We start from the raw sequence: 1444 nt of genomic DNA on the forward strand, positions 1-1444 counted from the left end.
ATCTTGCTTGTGGATTAATCTGGGGGACCTTCTCTGGGGTTGGGATTAATCTGGGGCCTTTCTCTGTGGTTGGGGTTAATCTGGGGACTTTCTGTGTGGTTAGGATTAATCTGGGGGACCTTCTCTGCGGTTAGGATTAATCTGGGGGACCTTCTCTGGGGTTGGGATTAATCTGGGGAACCTTCTCTGGGGTTGGGATTATTTGGGGGACCTTCTCAGGTTGGGATTAATCTGGGGACCTTCTCTGGGGGTTGGGGATTAATCTGGGGAACCTTCTGGGGTTGGGATTAATCTGGGGAACCTCTGGGGTTGGGGATTGGTGGGGGACCTTCTCGGGTTGGGATTAATCTGGGGACCTTCTCTGGAGTTAGGATTAATCTGGGGGCCTTCTGTGGGGTTGAGACAACCTGGGGGACCTTCTGTGGGGTTGGGATTAATCTGGGGGACCTTCTCTGTGGTTGGGATAAATCCTGGGTCTTTCTCTGGGACATGGGGTTAATCTGGGGACTTTCTGTGCGGTTGGGAATAATCTGGGGAACCTTCTCTGGGGTTGGGATTAATCTGGGATCTTTCTCTGGGGACGGAGGAGAGGCCATCTTGCTCGTGATATACCCAGAGGTCGAGAATGTCATCTGCCTGCCGATATTCACGTTTGGTGGGGTCTTGAGGGGGACGAGAGAGTGGGGTCTTGAGGGGGATGAGTGGGGGTCTTGAGGGGGATGAGTGGGGTCTTGAGGGGGTGAGTGGGGGTCTTGAGGGGGGACGAGAGTGGGGGGTCTTGAGGGGGACGAGAGTGGGGTCTTGAGGGGATGAGAGAGTGGGGGTCTTGAGGGGGATGAGGTGGGGTCTTGAGGGAGGGTGGATAAGAAGGGAGAAATTCACTTATATTGACTTGTTGTTGTTGTTGTTGTTGTATTTTTCTGTAATGTTGTTGTATTTTTTATTGTAGTTTTTTAAGTATTTTATTTGTGTATTTTGGTTATCTATTTTGTTGATGTATTTTTCATGTATGTTTATTGTATTTATTTGTATTTTTTATTGTATTTCTTATGTATTTTCATATGGGGGGAGGAGAGACTTTATGAGGATCAGGTAGCCAAATATTCTCGCGTGTTTTAGATTCTTTCGGCGGATTCCTATCAGTATATTTTAAGATTCCTTGCCCGGTATCCTTATGCCTTGGGGGGAGAGGGGGTAGGAGGCTTAAGGAAAGGAGGAGGAGTCTTGGGGGTTAGGGGGAGGGGGGAGGAGTCTTGAAGGAGGGGGAGGGGGGAGGAAGTCATGTCAAGGAGTTTTGAATTTTCAGCAGTCATGGAGGGGAAGGTTCCTCTCAGCCTGACCAGTCCATCTTACTACACTTTAAAGGTCTTTTCTGTCAGGGTGGATGACTCCGCCAGCCTCTTGAAGATTCATTTCATATTTTTTGTCTCTTTTTGAAGTTTAT

The 1444-nt window shown here is 48.6% G+C and overlaps 1 protein-coding gene across 1 annotated transcript; it reads right to left on the bottom strand.

The window, feature by feature from the left end:
* Positions 1-287: 287 nt before the first annotated feature.
* LOC121878814 (early nodulin-20-like) lies at positions 288-596 on the bottom strand. Its single transcript, XM_042385238.1, has one exon. It carries the CDS (start codon positions 594-596, stop codon positions 288-290), a length of 309 nt encoding a protein of 102 aa, XP_042241172.1.
* Positions 597-1444: the final 848 nt, after the last annotated feature.

This window comes from Homarus americanus, unplaced genomic scaffold, assembly GCF_018991925.1.
Source record: "Homarus americanus isolate GMGI-L3 unplaced genomic scaffold, GMGI_Hamer_2.0 scaffold39610, whole genome shotgun sequence".
NCBI lineage: Eukaryota > Metazoa > Arthropoda > Malacostraca > Decapoda > Nephropidae > Homarus > Homarus americanus.